Raw genomic sequence first — 17,812 nt, forward strand, 5'->3', positions numbered from 1 at the left:
TGTCTGCCTGGCCGCAGCTGCCCTTGTGGATGCACTGCGGCTGCAGGCACAGGCGCTGCCCGGGAGGACCCTGCCCAACAGGAACCTTCCCCAGAGGAGCTGAGGCCACTAGTGAGGCTGGGGCACTGGCAATTCAACAGGCCAGGGAGGAGATGTGAAGGAGGCGTCGCATCAGGGCATTTGTATACCATCGACGCCTGTCCTTCAAGGACCTGCAGGCCGAGCATGCCGCAGGAGACATTGGCTATCCAGGGAGACCATGTAACACCTGTGCCAGATAATGGCGCATCTGGAACAGTGGAGACATGGAGGAGGATATCCGCTCCCAATGGCCGTCAGGGAGACGGTTGCTTTATGCTACGGTGTCCTTGCAGGCGCTGAGTGGGGTCCTGTCTGGAATATCTCAGATATCCGCACACAGGTGCATGCATGCTGTGATGGATGCCCTATCAAAAGGTCAATGTGGACCAAGCCCACCTGGATGCCCAGGCAGCGGGATTCGCCGTCATCCCTGGCATGCCCCAGGTCTGTCCCCCTATGAGCAGCGATGCATGAGGCGGTGGCCTTCATCAATAGGAAGGGGTTCCACTTCATGAATGTGTAATTGGTCTGCGCCGAATACCGAGGCAGCATTCACAACGCGTATGTCCTGGCACACTCAACGTGCCCCCTCGGGTGAGGGGTTGGCTCCTGGGCGACAAGGGTTATCCGCTGCAGTCGTGGCTAATGACGCCTGTCCAAATTCCCCTGGCAGTCACGGAGAACCGTTACAACAATGCCCATGCAGCAACCAGGAGCATCTCCATCCTGAAGATGCACTTCCGATGCCTGGACCTCTTTGGTGGGACCCTCCAACATAGCCCTAGGTGGGTGTCCCACATTGTGCTGTCGTGCTGTGTCCTGCATAACATCACTCGGCAGAGGAGGAACTTGCTGGAGGAGGAGGAATGCCAGGCCTCATCCAACAAGGAGGATGCGGAGGATGTGGAGGATGCGGAGGATGGCCAGGATGGACAGGGCATGGGGCCCGGGCAGGCACTCTTGTGTGCGCCAGGGCCGCCGCACACTGGGCAACCTCATCAAACCCAGGTTCACTGATTAGGAGGCCTGGCCACTGGCAGCGTAACCACCCTGTCCCCCCGCCCTCTACCCGGCCTGGCCCACTGGCAGTGTAACCTCCCTGTCCCCCCGCCCTCCACCCGGCCTGGCCCACTGGCAGTGTAACCTCCCTGTCCCCCCGCCCTCCACCCGGCCTGGCCCACTGGCAGCGTAACCTCCCTGTCCCCCCGCCCTCTACCCGGCCTGGCCCACTGGCAGTGTAACCTCCCTGTCTCCCTGCCCTCCACCCGGCCTGGCCCACTGGCAGTGTAACCTACCTCCTCCCTCCACCCGGCCTGGCTACTGGCAGTGTAACCTCCCTGTCCCCCCGCCCTCCACCCAGCCTGGCTACTGGCAGCGTAACCTCCCTGTCCCCCCGCCCTCCACCCGGCCTGGCCCACTGGCAGTGTAACCTCCCTCCTCCCTCCACCCTCCACCCGGCCTGGCCCACTGGCAGTGTAACCACCCTGTCCCCCCACCCTCCACCCGGCCTGGCCCACTGGCAGCGTAACCACCCTGTCCCCCCGCCCTCTACCCGGCCTGGCCCACTGGCAGTGTAACCTCCCTGTCCCTCCGCCCTCCACCCGGCCTGGCCCACTGGCAGTGTAACCTCCCTTTCCCTCCACCCGGCCTGGCCCACTGGCAGTGTAACCTCCCTGTCCCCCCGCCCTCCACCCGGCCTGGCCCACTGGCAGTGTAACCTCCCTCCTCCCTCCACCCTCCACCCGGCCTGGCCCACTGGCAGTGTAACCACCCTGTCCCCCCGCCCTCCACCCGGCCTGGCCCACTGGCAGCGTAACCACCCTGTCCCCCCCGCCCTCTACCCGGCCTGGCCCACTGGCAGTGTAACCTCCCTGTCCCTCCACCCTCCACCTGGCCTGGCCACTGGCAGTGTAACCTCCCTTTCCCTCCACCCGGCCTGGCCCACTGGCAGTGTAACCTCCCTGTCCCTCCACCCTCCACCCGGCCTGGCCCACTGGCAGTGTAACCTCCCTGTCCCTCCACCCTCCACCCGGCCTGGCCCACTGGCAGTGTAACCTCCCTGTCCCTCCGCCCTCCACCCGGCCTGGTCCACTGGCAGTGTAACCTCCCTGTCCCTCCACCCGGCCTGGCCCACTGGCAGTGTAACCACCCTGTCACTCCGCCCTCCACCCGGCCTGGCCCACTGGCAGTGTAACCTCCCTGTCCCCCCGCCCTCCACCCGGCCTGGCTACTGGCAGCGTAACCTCCCTGTCCCCCCGCCCTCCACCCGGCCTGGCCCACTGGCAGTGTAACCTTCCCTCCTCCCTCCTCCCTCCACCCGGCCTGGCCCACTGGCAGCGTAACCTCCCTGTCCCTCCACCCTCCACCCGGCCTGGCCCACTGGCAGTGTAACCTCCCTGTCCCCCCGCCCTCCACCCGGCCTGGCCCACTGCCAGTGTAACCTCCCTGTCCCCCCACCCTCCACCCGGCCTGGCCCACTGGCAGTGTAACCTCCCTCCTCCCTCCACCCTCCACCCGGCCTGGCCCACTGGCAGCGTAACCTCCCTGTCCCTCCGCCCTCCACCCGGCCTGGCCCACTGGCAGTGTAACCTCCCTGTCCCTCCGCCCTCCACCCGGCCTGGCCCACTGGCAGCGTAACCTCCCTGTCCCTCCGCCCTCCACCCGGCCTGGCCACTGGCAGTGTAACCTCCCTGTCCCTCCACCCTCCACCCGGCCTGGCCCACTGGCAGTGTAACCACCCTGTCCCCCCGCCCTCCACCCGGCCTGGCCCACTGGCAGTGTAACCTCCCTGTCCCTCCTCCCTCTACCCGGCCTGGCTACTGGCAGTGTAACCTCCCTGTCCCTCCTCCCTCTGCCCGGCCTGGTCACTGGCAGTGTAACCTCCCTGTCCCTCCACCCTCCACCCGGCCTGGCCCACTGGCAGTGTAACCTACCTCCTCCCTCCACCCGGCCTGGCCACTGGCAGTGTAACCTCCCTCCTCCCTCCACCCTCCACCCGGCCTGGCTACTGGCAGTGTAACCTCCCTGTCCCTCCTCCCTCCTCCCGGCCTGCCCACTGGCAGTGTAACCTCCCTCCTCCCTCCACCCTCCACCCGGCCTGGCCCACTGGCAGCGTAACCTCCCTGTCCCTCCGCCCTCCACCCGGCCTGGCCCACTGGCAGTGTAACCTCCCTGTCCCTCCGCCCTCCACCCGGCCTGGCCACTGGCAGTGTAACCTCCCTGTCCCTCCACCCTCCACCCGGCCTGGCCCACTGGCAGTGTAACCTCCCTGTCCCTCCACCCTCCACCCGGCCTGGCCCACTGGCAGTGTAACCTCCCTGTCCCTCCTCCCTCTGCCCGGCCTGGTCACTGGCAGCGTAACCTCCCTGTCCCTCCTCCCTCTACCCAGCCTGGCTACTGGCAGCGTAACCTCCCTGTCCCCCCGCCCTCCACCCGGCCTGGCCCACTGGCAGTGTAACCTCCCTGTCCCTCCTCCCTCTGCCCGGCCTGGTCACTGGCAGTGTAACCTCCCTGTCCCTCCACCCTCCACCCGGCCTGGCCCACTGGCAGTGTAACCTACCTCCTCCCTCCACCCGGCCTGGCCACTGGCAGCGTAACCTCCCTCCTCCCTCCACCCTCCACCCGGCCTGGCTACTGGCAGTGTAACCTCCCTGTCCCTCCTCCCTCCTCCCGGCCTGCCCACTGGCAGTGTAACCTCCCTGTCCCTCCTCCCTCCACCCACGCAGTAAGAGAATCAAGGGTTATGGACATAAGGCGGGAAAGTGGAGTCGAGGATTGTATCAGATCAGCCATGATCTCATTGAATGGGGGAGCAGACTCGATGGGGTGAATGGCCTTCTTCTGCTCCTTTGTTTTATGCTCCTATGGTCTTATGGATTCACTCCACATGATCTCAAGAAACAGCTGAAGACACTGGATACTGCAAAGGCTATGGGCCCTGACAATATCCCAGCCATAGTACGGAAGACTTGTGCTCCAGAACATTCCACTCCCCTAGCAAAGCTATTCAAGTACAACTGGAACACTGGCATCTACCCGGCAATGTGAAAAATTGCCCAGGTGTGCCCTGTACACAAAACCCAGGACAAATCCAACCCAGCCAATTACCGCCCTATCAGTCTACGCCCAATCATTAGTAAAGTGAACGAAGGAGTCAGCAACAGTGCTATCAAGTGGCACTTACTCAGCAATAACCTGCTCACGCACGCTCAGTTTGGGTCCCTCCAGGGTCACTCAGCTCCTGACCTCATTACAGCCTTGGTTCAAACATGGACAAAAGAGCTGAATGCCAGAGGTGAGGTGAGTATGACACCAAGGCAGCACGTGACCGGGTCTGGCATCAAGGAGCCCTAGCAAAACTGGAGTTAATGGGAATCAGACAGGAAAACCCTCTGCTGGTTGGAGTCAGACCTGGCACGAAGGAAATTGTATATGGTGGCTGGAGGTCAGTCATCTCAGTTCCAGGATATCACTGCAGGAGTTCCTCAGACCCAACCATTTTCAGCTGCTTCATCAATTACCTCCCCTCCATCATAAGGTCAGATATGGGGATGTTCGCTGATGATAGCACGATGTTCAGCACCACATGACTCACCAGATACTGAAGCAGTCCATATTCAAATGCACTAACACCTGGACAATATCCAAGCTTGAGCTGACAAGTGGCAAGTTACATTCGCGCCACACAAGTGTCAGGCAATGACCATTTTCAGTAAGCAAGGATCTAGCATTGTCCCTTGACATTCAATGACATTACCATCACTGAATCCCCCACTATCAACATCCTGGGGATTACCACTGACTGGAATGGACCAGCCATATTAATACTGTGGCTACAAGAGCAGGTCAAAGGCTAGGAATCCTATGGTGAGTAACTCATCTCCTGACTCCAGAAAGCCTGTCCATTATCTACCAGACATAAGTCAGGAGTGTAATGGAATACTCCCCACTTGCCTGGACGAGTGCAGCTCCAACAATGCTCAAGAAGCTCGACACCATCCAGGACAAAGCAGCCCGCTTGATTGCCAAACTTTCCACAAAAATTCAAACCCTCCACCACCGCCGCACAGTTGTAGCCGTGTGTACCATCTACAAGATGCACTGCAGTAACTCACCAATGTTTATTAAGCAGCATCTTCCAAACTTAAGACCACTACCATCTAGAAGGATAAAGGCAGCAGATACCTGGGAACCCCACCACCTGGAGGTTCCCCTCCAAGCCACTCACCATCCTGAATTGGAAATGAATTGCTGCTCCTTCACTGTCAATGGGGCAACATCCTGCAACGTCCTCCCTAACAGCACGGTGGGTGTACTTACACCTCAGGGACTGCAGCGGTTCAAGAAGGCAGCTCACCACCAGCTTCTCAAGGATAGTTAGAGATGGGCAATAAAGATTAGCCTAGCCAGCGATGCCCAAACCCCATAAAAATGAATTTTAAAAAATCTAGAAACACTACGGCAACGACCACCAGCTCAATCAGCAGCCCCACGCTGGCCGCAGTCAGCAGTCAGGATTGCAGCCTGACTGACCCGGGAAATCCACATCTCTCCTGCATTATGGGAATGATGGAATAGCATGGAATGCGGATGGCATGGTAGAAAGAGATGACTTGGAAGGAATCTTGGGGCAATCCCTGTGTCAAGGATGACTTGCTTCCACTCCGAGGAGTTGGCTGACGAGTCCGCTCCTGGATCCGCACACTCTGCCGCATGTTTGGCAGGTAGTGATTGATGAGGTGGGTGGGTGGGACACTGCATTCTGCTTTCTTGTTTCACTGTTTACCCTCGGCCTCCGCATGCTCCGCCCTGTGACGCTCGAGGTGATTTTGAATGTTTAGTCTGAGGCCCATTCTCTCACATGCCTCGGTGAATGCGTTGACGATGGCTTGGAGCTCGGCCTCGGAATGTGTGCACACACAGGCGTAATCTGCTTACTGCTGCTCGATGAGAGAGGTTGGGGTGGTCTTGGTTCAGGCCTGGAGGTGTCGGAGGCTGAACAGTTTCTCGCTTCTCCGGTAGGTTAGCTCCACTCCAGCGGGGAGCTTCAGATTAACGGTAACGGGGTGGAGTGTTGCTGCGAAGAAGATGGAGACGAGTGTTGGTGTGATGAAGTAGCCCTGTTTGACCCCAATGTGCACATGTAATTTGTCTGTCGCAGTTCCATTGTACATCAGTGAGTATTGGTGAGTATTACAGCTTGCATGTCATCATGGAGCAGGCGAAGAATGGAGACTAATTTCTGCAGGCAGCTGATTTGAGGAGGATGTTCCATAATCCCTCACAGTTGAGAGTCGAAGTCCTTTGTGAGACCGAAGAAGGCCACGTGCAGAGGTTGATGCTGCTCTCAGCACTTTTCCTGGATTTGTCACACTGAAGATCATGTCTGTTGTGCCTCTTGATGGGCAGAAGCCGTACTGAGACTCAGTGAGGAGCTCTTCAGCCACTGGGAGGAGGTTGAGGAGGATTCTCGCGATGACCTTTCCCATGGTGAAGAGTAGGAAAATCCCTCTGTAATTTCCACAGTCGGAATTGTCTCCTTCCTTGAAGATGGTCACAATTAAGGCATGTCTGAGATCATCCGGCATGCTCTCACAAACCAGTTGCTTGTTTCCTCTCACTTGAGTTTTGGTGGAGCTGCCAGTTCAGGAACGGCTTGCGTTTGTGGTCAAGGAGATCCTGGATCTCCTGATTGTTTTCGTTGAATCAGTCTTGGCGTTTCCTGGTTGAGAGCCCGATCGTCTCTTCACCGGTGCCGACAAGATGGCTTTTAAGGCAGACCAGGCGCTGTGGCCATCTGCGACTCTGGCTTGTTGGTCGTCGCCAGGTTAGCTGTGAGGCACTGACTGAGTAGCTCTTTCTTCTCGGGGTCTTTGAGTCCAGCCACATTGAGTCTCCTGTAACAGATATTTTTCTGCCTCTGTCGCTTTGGGTCCAGGCTGATGGAGGTGGTAGAGCGGTTTAGTTGATTGTCAGTCCGGCAGTCGTCAGCTCCGGTCATGGCGCGGGTGATGTGGACATGTTTGCGGTCCCTTGCCCGGACGATGATATAGTGTCTATTAGGTGCGAGTGCTTGGAGCAGGAGTGATGCCATGAGGCCTTCTGCTTGCCCCTCTGCTGGAACAGGGTGATTGAGATGACCAGGTCATGTTCTAAACAGGAATAGCATGGGAGTTGTGGATGAGATGCTGGAATTGGTTGAGTATAATAATTTGACCACAAGCATTTTGCAGGTCTCTGAGAGTTGTAAGTGCTGGAGTTACAAATATTTAGCTGGTTTCACCTTTCATTGCAATCATCAAAGTGAGCAGCAGATGGCACCATTACAGCATGTTCACATCCCTGGACAATCCAGCCATACCCTGAATGATAAATGATTTGCGAGTTAAGCATGCAGACAAATGAAGTTCAGAGTTACTTTAGGTTCAGTAAATAGACAAATGTTGCAGACATCTGTAATATGAGTTTGAAACTCATAAACAACTACTCACTTAGGCTTTGTTCTATTCAGGCCCTCAGACAGCAAGACTCTGCCACCAGACCAACTGCATTGCAATCTCTTTCGCCCCAGCGAAACCGCTTACAACTACTTACATATCAATATTTCTGCCTCTTCCTTCAGTTATTCTGTCAGAGTGGAGGTATAGTGTAAGTATAACTGAACACAAGCAGTGTTTAGTAGTTGATAGAGGAAAGGTGAGTGATTCCTGAGATATTTCTGATAATGTGTCTGATCCGGCTAACTGCTGAATAGGAAGCACATGTGGAACATATAACTTTGGAGCACAATTGCACTCCTATTATAATAATAATCGCTTATTGTCACAAGTAGGCTTCAATGAAGTTACTGTGAAAAGCCCCTAGTCACCACATTCCTGCGCCTGTTCGGGGAGGCCGGTACGGGAACTGAACCCTCGCTGCTGGCCTTGTTCTGCTTTACAAGCCAGCTGTTTAGTCCACTGTGCTAAACCGGTGTAACAACATTTTTTCTTTATTTGTCCATGGGTCGCTCTGGCTGGGCCCCAGCATTTATTTCCCATCCTTGAGGGCATTTAAGATTGAATCACATTGATGTAGGTCCAGATTCACATGTAGGCCAGACCAGCTAAGCACAACAGATTTCCTTCCCTAAAGGACATTAGTGAACCAGATGAGTTATTATGACAATTGACAATGGTTTCATGGTCATCGTTAGACTTTTAATTCCAGATTTTAATTCAAATTCCACCAACTGCCCTGGTAGGATTCGAACCCGGGTTCCCAGAGCATTACCTCAGGTCTCAGGATTATTAACCCAGTGATAATACCACTACACCACTTCTGCCCCCCGTGCTACTGAGCCTAGAGAACAAAATGTTGATTGGGTTAAAACTGCATTGGCAATTTGCCCATCTGTCTTTCCATCGATTAAAGATTTTGCTCAGAGATGCAAGTATAAGATAAAGAATACACTGAACTTATAGAACAGATAAGCGATAGTGAGCTTTATGAGAAATATAGAAGAACACCACCGTAACCCATAGTGAGTGTGCCTTTAGCGAGAGGTTTTAATGAAGTTGTGGCCATGGATCTTAAGGTGTGGGAAAAAGAAAAAAATATTTTTATTTTGCACTTTGTAGACTTGACAACTAGGTTTAGTCAATTGACGATTATACTAAGTAGTAAAAAAAAAAGAAAATAATGTGGAACAGATAATGGAAAAATGGATAGGACCGGACTGGGGCCATCGGCAAAGTTTCTCACTGATAATGGGGGAGACTTTGCTGATAACGAATTTCGGGATATGTGTGTGAGCATGAACATGATAGTCATGAATACAACTGCAAAAAGCCGATTTAGTAACGTGGTACACGAGAGAAATCATGTTGCGATAGATTAAATGCTTTATGAAATTTTGGCAGGTAGGCCAAGTTGTAAATTAACTTTGGCTTTAGCATGGGCCCTCTATGCAAATAATTCACCACAGGTGGGGTTGGGGGCTACAGTCTATATCAGTTAGTTTTTGGTAGAAATCCCAGAATTTGATCAGTCATGAACGATCATCCTCCAGGCTGGGAGGGGACTATGATCTGCTCTCCCTTTTCTTTTTTTTTTAAAGATAGTTTATTGGAGGTATTTCCAAATACATACAGAAACATAAAGACTCAAAGAGCCATAACATACGAACTGTGATGTAATAACATATAGTAATTTAATAACATAACATAGCAAACCCTACATATATACAATACCACCTACCCCCCTTAAATTTTTATTCAGTATAACCCTCGACTCCCCCTTCACCCAAAGAAAAAAAAAAACAAGACCCTCCCCCCTCCACCTGCTAACGTTTCAATGCATTTTGAAGAAATAAGTGAACAGCTTCCACCTCATGGAGAATATCTCATCCATCCCTCTAATGGCAAACTTAATCTTTTCTAAGTGGAGGAATTCTGCAATGTCCCAACCCTTGGCGGCTCCAATGCCCATAACTCAGCAAGATCCTCCTCCAGGCTAACAGGGAGGCGAAGGCAACTGCATCGGCTTCTTTCCCCACCGGAGTATCCGGATCATCAGATATTCCCAAAACCTCTACCCACGGACTCAGTGTTACCTCCATTCCCAAAACATTTGACAGTATCTCAGTGATGTCCCTCCAGAATCCCACCAGTTTCGGGCAAGCCCAGATCACGTGGGTATGATTTGCCAGGATATCAGTACAGCGCACGCATTCGTCATCCACCCCCAGGAAGAACCCACTGATCCTGGCCGTCGCCATGGGCGCTCTGTGCTCCACCTTGAATTGGATTAAGCATGGCAAAGAAGCATTAATCCTCCTTCCAAATCCTGTCCTGCATCGCCCCTGCACCCCCCCCGCCCCAGTTCCTCCTCACACTTTAGCCTAATTATTTCCATTTGTGCTTCCTCCATTTTGTTCAGTTCCGCATAAATATCAGATATCAGGGCCGGTGCGGAGAATTCCCAGGGAGGCATGAGAATCACACCCTGCTGCCCCGACGGCGGCTTCCCCATCCTCCGGCGCTGATTTGCGGGCGCCCGCGGGATCGCCGCCATGCCAGTCAGGGGCTGTTGACAGCGGCCCTCCCCCAGCGATTCTCCGGGCCTCGATGGGCCGAGTGGCCGACGAGTTTGGGCAAGTCCCGCCGGCGTGGGTTACTCAGCTCGCACACGGCGGGACCTGGAAGGTGAGTGCGCGGGGGCCGTCCTGGAGGGGGGGGGGGATCCGACCCTGGGAGGGGGGGCCTCCACGTTGGCCTGGCCCGCCATCGGGGCCTACCAATCGACAGGCGGGCTGGTTCCGTGAGGGCCTACTTTACTCCGCGCCGGGACCCTGTAGGGCTCCGCCATATTGCCCGGGGGCCGGTGCGGAGAAGGGAACCGCCGCGTATGCGCGGAAGTACGCCAGCCGTTCCACGCAGGCGTTAAAATATGCCGGCCATTCCGCGCATGCGCGAACTCGCGTGGTCCGTTCCGCGCTGGTTGGATTGCGGAGACCACTCCGGCGCCAACCTAGCCCCCTAGGAAGGGGAAAATTCCTCACTTTCAGGGGCCGTTGACGCTGGAGTCGATGGTACCGGTTTTCACGCCTGCGTGGGGACATAGCCCCATTATTAGAGAATCTCGCTCCATGCCTTTTCCAATCTCGTCCTCTGATAGGAGCCTCTCTTGTAGTCCCGAGGGGGGCAACATTGGGATCGAACCCACTTCGTTTCTCAGGAAGGCTCTAATCTTGTTTTTTAAAATTTAGAGCACCCAACAAAGGGGCAATTTAGCATGGCCAATCCATCTACCCTGCACATCTTTAGGTTGTGGTGGTGAAGCCACTGTCCACACAGACAGTGACCTGGGGCCGGGACCAAACCTGGGTCCTCGGCCTTGTGAGGCAGCAGTGCTAACCACTGCGCCACCGTGTTGCCCTGGGAGGCTCTAATCTGACGGTATCTGAACCCACTTCCATTTGGCAACTGGTAAACCTCACCAGCTCTGGCAAGTCTGCAACATCCGCCCCACAACCAGGTCCTCAAAGCACCCAATCGGCAACTGGTCCCACACCCAAAACTTTGTGTCTAGCCTCGCTGGGACAAATCTGTGGTTGCCGCAGATCGGTGCCCTCATTTGCATGTCCTCCATCCCAAAGTGCTGTCGGCACTGGTTCCACGTCCTCAATGCAGAGATTACCACTGGATTCGAGGAGTATTAGTTTGGCGACAATGGCAGAGGTGCCGAAACAAATGTTCTCAAAGTTGTTCTTTTAAGGGCAGCATGTGGTGCAGTGGTCAGCACGGGGACTGCGGCGCTGAGGACCCGGGTTCAAATCCCGACCCTGGATCACTCTGTCCGTGAGGAGTTTGCACATTCTCCTCATGTCTACATGGGTTTCACCCCCACAACCCAACAATGTGCATGTTAGGTGGACTGATCATGCTAAATTGCCCCTTAATTGGAAAAAAAATAATTGGGTACTCTAAATTTAAAATAAAAAGTGGTTCCTTTACATGAGGCCTCCTCCACTCGTCCTCACACAGATCCTTGTTCCTCCATCCGTTTCCGGACCATGGCAATGTTTGCTGCTGGATAATAGTTTTGTAAATTTGCAAGTGTCTGGCCTCCTCTCAGTCTATCCCTCTCTGGGATTGCTCTCTTGGTTTGAGGAATCTTCCCTGCCCACAGAAAGCTCAGGATCAACTTATTCACTTTCCTAAAGAATGACTTGAACAAGAAAATTGGGAGACTCTGAAATATAAACACGAATTTTGGCAGAACCACCATTTTTACAGTCTTACCTCTCCCCGTCAAGGACAGTGGCAACATATCACATCTCTTGAAGTCCGCCCTCATCTCCTTCACGATCCTCATCAAATTTTACTTATGGAGTTGGGCCCAGTCTGACCCACATACTTGCCAGAAGTGACCAATCAGTGGCAGGATGGAACGATTGTTGGTAGAGCAGAGAAGGCCATTGGAAAATATAAAAACTGATTGAATGTACACGAAGGGGCTCGTTTAGCACAGTGGGATAAACACCTGGCTTGTAATGCAGAACAAGGCCAGCAGTGTGGGTTCAATTCCCGTACCGGCCTCCCCAAACAGGCGCCGGAATGTGGCGACTAGGGGCTTTTCACAGTAACTTCATTGAAGCCTACTTGTGACAATAAGCGATTATTATTGAGATAAAGGGGAGTAGGTTTGGCCCATGGATTGGAAACATGAAGTACAAAAATGGAGAGCACAGAAACGTAGCATCATTATGGACAGTTGGTCTGGCAGTGACATGTCCATGGGAAGTGATCAAGAACTGTTGAAAGAACATCTCACAATAGGAGGGGCAGAGCAGCCAGTAACAGTGCAGGACAAGATGTAAGGCAGGAGGGTGCAACTGATCATATCATGCAGACTGGAAATGCTACAAGGAGCAGAAGCCCATGTGATCGAGAGGTCTTAGTGGCTTCCAACAAATTAAATGATAAAGTAATAAAAGATTTAAAACAGCAAGAACTGCAAAGTTGGAAAGAAATTGGTGTGTGTACGGAAGTCCCAGATAGGGGACGAGTTCTATCTAATTGATGGATAAGCACGGGAAAGGTTTCCTGATGGAACTTGTTAGACCAATGCCAGAACTGGTGGCACAAGGTTTTGAAGCGAACTTGGGTGAACAAGATGCAAGGGTAGATTCACCCATAGCAGGAAAGGTTATTTTGAAGATCCTGTTAGGCACAAATGCTTGGGAATGCAAGGTATTAAAGCTGCTTTCTTAAAGGGACATCAGTTTGAAAGAGAAATGTTTCTTTTCCCTCAAAAAGAGGCGCCAGGTACAGAAAGGGTACTCTGGAAGTTAAATAAATGTGCGCAGATTGAATGACGTCGCCAGAGATCTAAGGAAGGAATATGGAGGATATGGTGTCCCTGTAGGGGTTAAGGCCAAGTGGGAGGAGCTGGGAATGGTGCTGGAGGAGGGACTGTGGTATGAGGTGCTGGGGAGGGTGAATGCTTCAGCCTCGTGTGCAAGGTTGGGGTTGCTACAGCTAAAGTACACAGAGCGCACCCGACGAAGTCAAAGATGAGCCAGTTGCTTGAGGGTGTGGAGGATATTTATGAGCGATAGGGAGGGGCCCAGCCAATAACATACATATGTCCTGGTCCTCCCCGAAGTTGGTGAAGTTTTGGAGGTCATTCTACAGCACCATGTCGGTGATCTTGAATGTGGATTTAGAGCCCAGTCCCCTGGGGGTCATATTCGGGGTGTTGGAATTGCAGACGGTAGGGGGGCAGATGTTTTAGCCTTCGCCTCATTGATCGTTCGCAGGCGGGTCATGTTTGGGTGGAAGTCAGTTTCTCCACCCTGTGCCTTGTGTAGCTGGCCGATTTAGTGGAATCTTTGTACTTGCAAAAGGTGGGGTTTGTTTATACTACATTTCAAGGAGCTGGTTACCATCAACTGCTAGGGGGTGGGGCGAAAGAGGCCAGAGCAAGGTGGGGTGGTTGGTTTGGGGGGCGGTGAGGCAGATTTGGGGGGTTTGCATTGGTTTTACTTTGTAACATTGTGTTTTAAATGTTAAAATGTTTAAAATTTGAATGAAAATACTTAAAAGAAAAGAAATTGGGCCGAGTGATTTGCATGTCACGCTACATCAGTAGCCTTCCTTGGAGGATATTAATCCTATAGCAATTACACATGGTAGAGTCTCACAAAAGGATACGGTGCCTTCTGAAATGGAAAAATAGTAATTCTGAAGTTTAATTGGGCAGCTGAATTGGTTAGGTAGACAAACAAGACCGGAAGCATGTTTTGTGGTGTAAAACTAAGGACCAAAGTAGACGATCCCAAAGTTGGAGAAATTGTTCGAGCCAACAAGACATTAGCAAAACTAAAATTGGAGAAGTGTGCTTTCAAATTCCCATCTTTAGGTGATACTAGACAACTGGAACTGATTGTTTATAGTGACACCTCTTATGCTAATCTCTGTGATAGCTTTTCGAGTGAGCAAGGATTTATAATTTTTCTCCTGGGGGAGAAAGGAAAATGTTGCCCTTTGGCATAGGAAACTAAAAAGATACAAAGGTTGTTTAAAAGTACATTAGCAGATGAAACACTGGCCCTGGTAGAGACAGTAGATATGGCATTTCTGATATCCAGGATCTGGACTGAAATTTTAAATGGAACAGGGAATCTGGGAACAGTACCTACAGTGTCACATAGATAATATGTCCCTTTGGGGGAATGTCCATTCTACAAAAGGCGTCAATAAAAAGAGACTCCAGATTGACATAGTGAACCTAAATCAATTGCTAAGAGAACAGGGAGATTCACAAGATGAAGTGGGTTGACAGCAGTGACCAATTATCTGACTGTCTAATGGAAAAAGGGGCAAGTTCGAAGAGCTTATTAGAAATTATGAAAGAGCATTTTTTCCTGTGAGGAAGAAAATGTAAGGGTGGGGGGGGAAATATGGTGCATTTATTATAGGCAAAAAAATATAAATATTTGGGTTATGGTAATTTACGTCAAAGATTTTCTTTCAGAGTGGGAATCTGTTAGGATGTGCCCCAGTTTAAGTTAGAATTGGAGTTTTAATTGTTTACTGGACCAGACTTATTGTTTAATGGACTGCTTATATATATATATATATATATATATAGGGGATATAAGTGTATTGTGGTATGTTGGATAGGAAGTGATTGTAGAACACAATAAAATTAGAGTTGAAGAGGTCAAGACTTGCTTTCCAATTTTTTATTACAGAGAAACATCAGAACGAAACATCTTTGATCAAGCTTTGTATCTGTTCCAATATTTCTTACACAGTTCAGTTTTAAATTCTGTCTGATTACACTTCTGTGTAGTGCCTTGGAATATTTTACCATGTTAAAGGCACCACATAAATAACTGCTTTATTGATTTGTAAAACTATTTTGATGCAGTTAGTACAAGACATCTACTGTGCGAGTATGCTAATATACGTCAGATATCAGATATGAAGAATCTGATTCGGGATCGCTTGTGAAGATTTAAAATGGATCATGTATCTGGGAAATTCCACAAGATTAATTTTTATTTCAGGAAGATTTGGTTTCATAAGAAGTGTATTGAGAAAAATGTTAGCTACACAAATTAAAGAAGTATTTTACAGAATTCATGTTAGATAGGGTAAACTTGTACAATTATATAGCTACAATGGAGCACCTTGGTAGATTTAACACAAAGCAGGTTGTGCTTTTCAAGGTTGTGAAGCAATCTCGGTTTGAATTATTGGTGAATATTTTGCTTAAGTGTTCCAATGTTGAATTGCACATCAGCAAATCATAGGCACAACGATAAACAAAATTACAATGTGTGCGATTTCCCAGTGTGTGGTCCAGCTGAGCAAGGGTCTGAGCTGGAGATGTGGAAGTGGAAAATTCATCCTCTATCAGCTGAAACCCATGATTAAATGCAGCTAAATCCTAAGTGTCAGCTATTTTGTGTTTATCAAATCGAATTAGCGATTGAAACCTGCAAAATGTGCAGGAAAAACAAATTCTTGTTATAAATCACTTAAAACTGGAACAGTATGACCTTCTTGTCTCTAGCGATGGTATAAGCAGAGAGTTTCTGCTTTACCTCCACTAAAAGGCGCCCCCAAAATGAAATAAAATATTGTGGACTGGGTCATTCAATTTCCTGACATGCTGCACACTCATGTATTGATGATATAGTTTCATTAAATGTCAACAGATGTGTGTTTCAATTACGCACAAAACTCAGGCATCCTTGCGACCAACATTTGAACGGCAATAGAACAATGGTTATGTTAAGGGGCCAGTGAGACCAAGTCCTGGCCTAATAGTTCAGGTAATGAAAGTTCACCATGGTAGTTTGAGAATTTTAATTCAGTTTAAAAAAAGACAAATATCTGCTATTAATAAAAATAAATCAGGAGAATGAAGAGCTTGTCCACTGCTCTTTAGGGAAGGCCTTACACAGCCTGGTCTATGTGTTGCCACCAATTCGAAACTTGAATCTGAGCTGCCCTCTGGCCAACCAGCTACGCAGGGTGGGCAATAAATGCCTGCTGTGCCCATATCCAAAGAATCTATTTTAAATATTGATTTCCACCCAGATTTCCTCAACTTGTAAATTTTCCATTCTGAGTTCCCCTTCCCACATGCTTTGTGCTTTTCTCCTCATTGTAAACCAGTTTGAGCCGATCTAGAGAGAAATAGTGGCAGGTCCTGGGAAGCAGAGCTGTATCTTGTCCTCTCCTGGTGGAGGGGAAAGGGAGAAAACAACAAAATAACTCTCTCCACAGGATGTGCTGCTGAACTTTGCAATTGATGTTTAATATTTTAACCTTAACGATGAGCAAAATAATGTCTTGCATTTATATAATGCATTTATCACAATAAAATGTTCCAACAGGGCAAGATTTAATGGACACAATCGTCAGGACCATAAGCCATAGTTTGTTATAAGAACACATCACAGGACACAAATACAACAAGCAGGATGCAAGGCTCCTGATCCTTTCCCAAACTAAAGTGTCAAACACTTTTTTTGTGAACAAAATAAAGACTTTTGAAATCTACCCATGCTATCACTTCCTTTGAAAAGAACTAATCAGCTGAACAGGCTGCATATCCTGTTGGCTTGCAGTGTGCAGAGAAAGGCTGACAGCTCCTGCTGTTGCATGTCTCATTGCTTTATCAGTTTGCTGATTCTCGCAGTATAGGCCTCTTCCTGTTTCTGAAGCTTTTCATTTATCTCTGTCTGTGGAAATAATAGGAAAGGGTTACTAAAGAGACCACCATATAATGCACTGTCTCTTTGAGGTTTGGTTTAGTAATTGAGCTTACAGCAGCTTCGACAGTTAGGCAAACTCCCACCTTCCTGTTTTTCTTTCTTGCAGGAGGTGGCCCAAGGTGGCCCTGTCTGTATGTATGTGATAACTGTTAATCTAACAGTCCACATACCCTGAATGTATATTATATCTACTGTGAGCAGGAGGTATAAGGAAGTGAATGTTCAGATTAATTATTACTCATCTACTTTAAAGGGGAGATATACACATGTTAACTGATATTCAGGCAGGGCCTGGCAACTCAAAGACAACAAATCACTGCAAATAATAGTTGTCCAAGCACTATAAGGTTTGAAAAGAATAGAATGTGACTGTTATGTTCTGAGTGCACCTTCTTGAAATAAGAGAATAGCCATGCAATCTGCTCATTTTAATTCAAAGTTGCTTCATTCAAAGTTTCTGTTAATTTGAATCAAAATAGTGTAAAAAAAAACATCCACCTGTGGCGTTTTATTCAAATCACTTAATTTGAGCGATTGGATAATTTACTTTCTTGGTGATCAAAAAACACTTGAATTAACAGGAGTAGATTGTATTATGCTTGCCTATTAAACTCTGGCAAATCCCAAAGATACAAAAGTACTGCTCATTTGTAAGTCGGCAGCTGCGGTAGTAAAACTGCTGGTTGTATTGATTGAATAGTAGAACCATAAATTGCTACTTTTGATGGGGACAGTCAAACTGAAATAATATAACCTCCCTTAAATGAGAACTAAATTCATACATCTCAACCACGCAAGTCTCGGTGTAGCGTTAGAGGCCTAAATTTAATGAAAATTGATATAATAGCTCTGTATGTGTTAATTGGTATGGTCACATTGTATAGACTACAAGATATGGTCAGATTGTGCAGCATTCCAGGCAAAACCAGATTGTATATGTTACCTGGGTAATTG

General features: G+C 49.8%; 1 protein-coding gene across 1 annotated transcript in view; it reads right to left on the bottom strand.

Annotated features, from left to right (window-relative positions):
• Positions 1-14,797: 14,797 nt before the first annotated feature.
• Positions 14,798-17,812, bottom strand: part of cabcoco1 (ciliary associated calcium binding coiled-coil 1) — a 229,934-nt gene continuing 226,919 nt past the window's right edge. The window contains exon 8 of the mRNA XM_072478827.1: positions 14,798-16,825. Within this exon, the coding sequence (XP_072334928.1) occupies positions 16,751-16,825 (75 nt within the window). The 3' untranslated portion in view covers positions 14,798-16,750. The remainder of the gene's footprint in view (positions 16,826-17,812) is intronic.

The sequence above is a fragment of the Scyliorhinus torazame genome, chromosome 16 (genome assembly GCF_047496885.1).
Source record: "Scyliorhinus torazame isolate Kashiwa2021f chromosome 16, sScyTor2.1, whole genome shotgun sequence".
NCBI lineage: Eukaryota > Metazoa > Chordata > Chondrichthyes > Carcharhiniformes > Scyliorhinidae > Scyliorhinus > Scyliorhinus torazame.